The sequence below is a fragment of the Bison bison genome, unplaced genomic scaffold, assembly GCF_000754665.1.
Source record: "Bison bison bison isolate TAMUID 2011002044 unplaced genomic scaffold, Bison_UMD1.0 scf7180017859304, whole genome shotgun sequence".
In the NCBI taxonomy this organism is placed as follows: Eukaryota; Metazoa; Chordata; class Mammalia; order Artiodactyla; family Bovidae; genus Bison; species Bison bison.
Genome location: NW_011489876.1, coordinates 308,142 through 309,348, shown reverse-complemented (window position 1 = coordinate 309,348; position 1,207 = coordinate 308,142). Strand labels below are relative to the sequence as shown.

The following is a 1,207-nucleotide window of genomic DNA, read 5'->3' as shown; positions in this document are numbered from 1 at the left end:
TCCCACCAAGGCCCCCGCGCCGGAGGATCCCGGCTTTTGGTCGTCTTCCCCGGACCCCTCTGCCTTGTCTTCGGGGCGGACGGCGCGTCCCGCTGGGTCCCAGCGGCATCTCCCCAGCTGACTTTTTTCTGGGATTCTCGGATTTGACTGCAGTCACTGGGGGAGGGCTAGGCAGCCAGTGGGCTGGTCCTCTAGCGCCTCGCGGGTGGAACCGGCTTCCCAGCCTGGTGGCGCGGCCCGGGGGTCTCTGAGGGAGCCGCCCCCTTTCCGCCCATCGCGCGTTCCGTCTTCCAGCTACCCGGTGCGGGCAGTCCCTGGTCTCCGCGGTTAATGGGCGTGTCTGTCTGTCTCTCCCACTCCCTCCCCTGCACCCGGACTCCCAGGTTGTAAAATCAAAGCTCTGCGGGCAAAGACCAACACTTATATCAAGACCCCGGTTCGCGGGGAGGAGCCTGTCTTTGTTGTGACGGGCAGGAAGGAGGATGTGGCCATGGCCCGGAGGGAGATCATCTCTGCCGCCGAGCACTTCTCCATGATCCGCGCCTCGCGCAATAAGAACACGGCGCTAAACGGCGCAGTGCCTGGGCCGCCTAACCTGCCAGGGCAGACCACCATCCAGGTGCGCGTGCCCTATCGCGTGGTGGGGCTCGTGGTGGGGCCCAAAGGCGCCACGATCAAGCGCATCCAGCAGCAGACGCACACATACATCGTGACGCCCAGCCGCGACAAGGAGCCGGTGTTCGAGGTGACAGGCATGCCGGAGAACGTGGACCGCGCCCGCGAGGAGATTGAGGCCCACATCGCCCTGCGCACCGGTGGCATCATTGAGCTCACCGACGAGAACGATTTCCACGCCAACGGCACGGATGTGGGCTTCGATCTGCATCATGGGTCCGGCGGGTCCGGCCGAGGCAGCCTCTGGAGCAAGCCCACCCCCAGCATCACGCCCACTCCGGGCCGCAAGCCCTTCTCCAGCTACCGCAACGACAGCTCCAGCTCGCTCGGCAGCGCCTCCACAGACTCTTACTTCGGCGCGGGCACCAGCGGCAGCGCAGCCGCCACCCCGCGCCTGGCGGACTACAGCCCCCCAAGCCCAGCGCTCAGCTTTGCTCACAACGGAAACAACAACAACAACGGCAATGGATACACCTACGCGGCGGCGGCGGCGGCGGCGGGGGAGGCTTCGGTGCCTTCCCCTGACGGCTCG

At 66.4% G+C, this 1,207-nt stretch overlaps 1 protein-coding gene across 1 annotated transcript in view; it reads left to right on the top strand.

The window, feature by feature from the left end:
- MEX3B (mex-3 RNA binding family member B) overlaps window positions 1-1,207 on the top strand; it is a 62,040-nt gene that overhangs the window by 60,291 nt on the left and 542 nt on the right. The window contains exon 7 of the mRNA XM_010830990.1: window positions 384-1,186. Within this exon, the coding sequence (XP_010829292.1) occupies window positions 384-1,186 (803 nt within the window). The remainder of the gene's footprint in view (window positions 1-383; window positions 1,187-1,207) is intronic.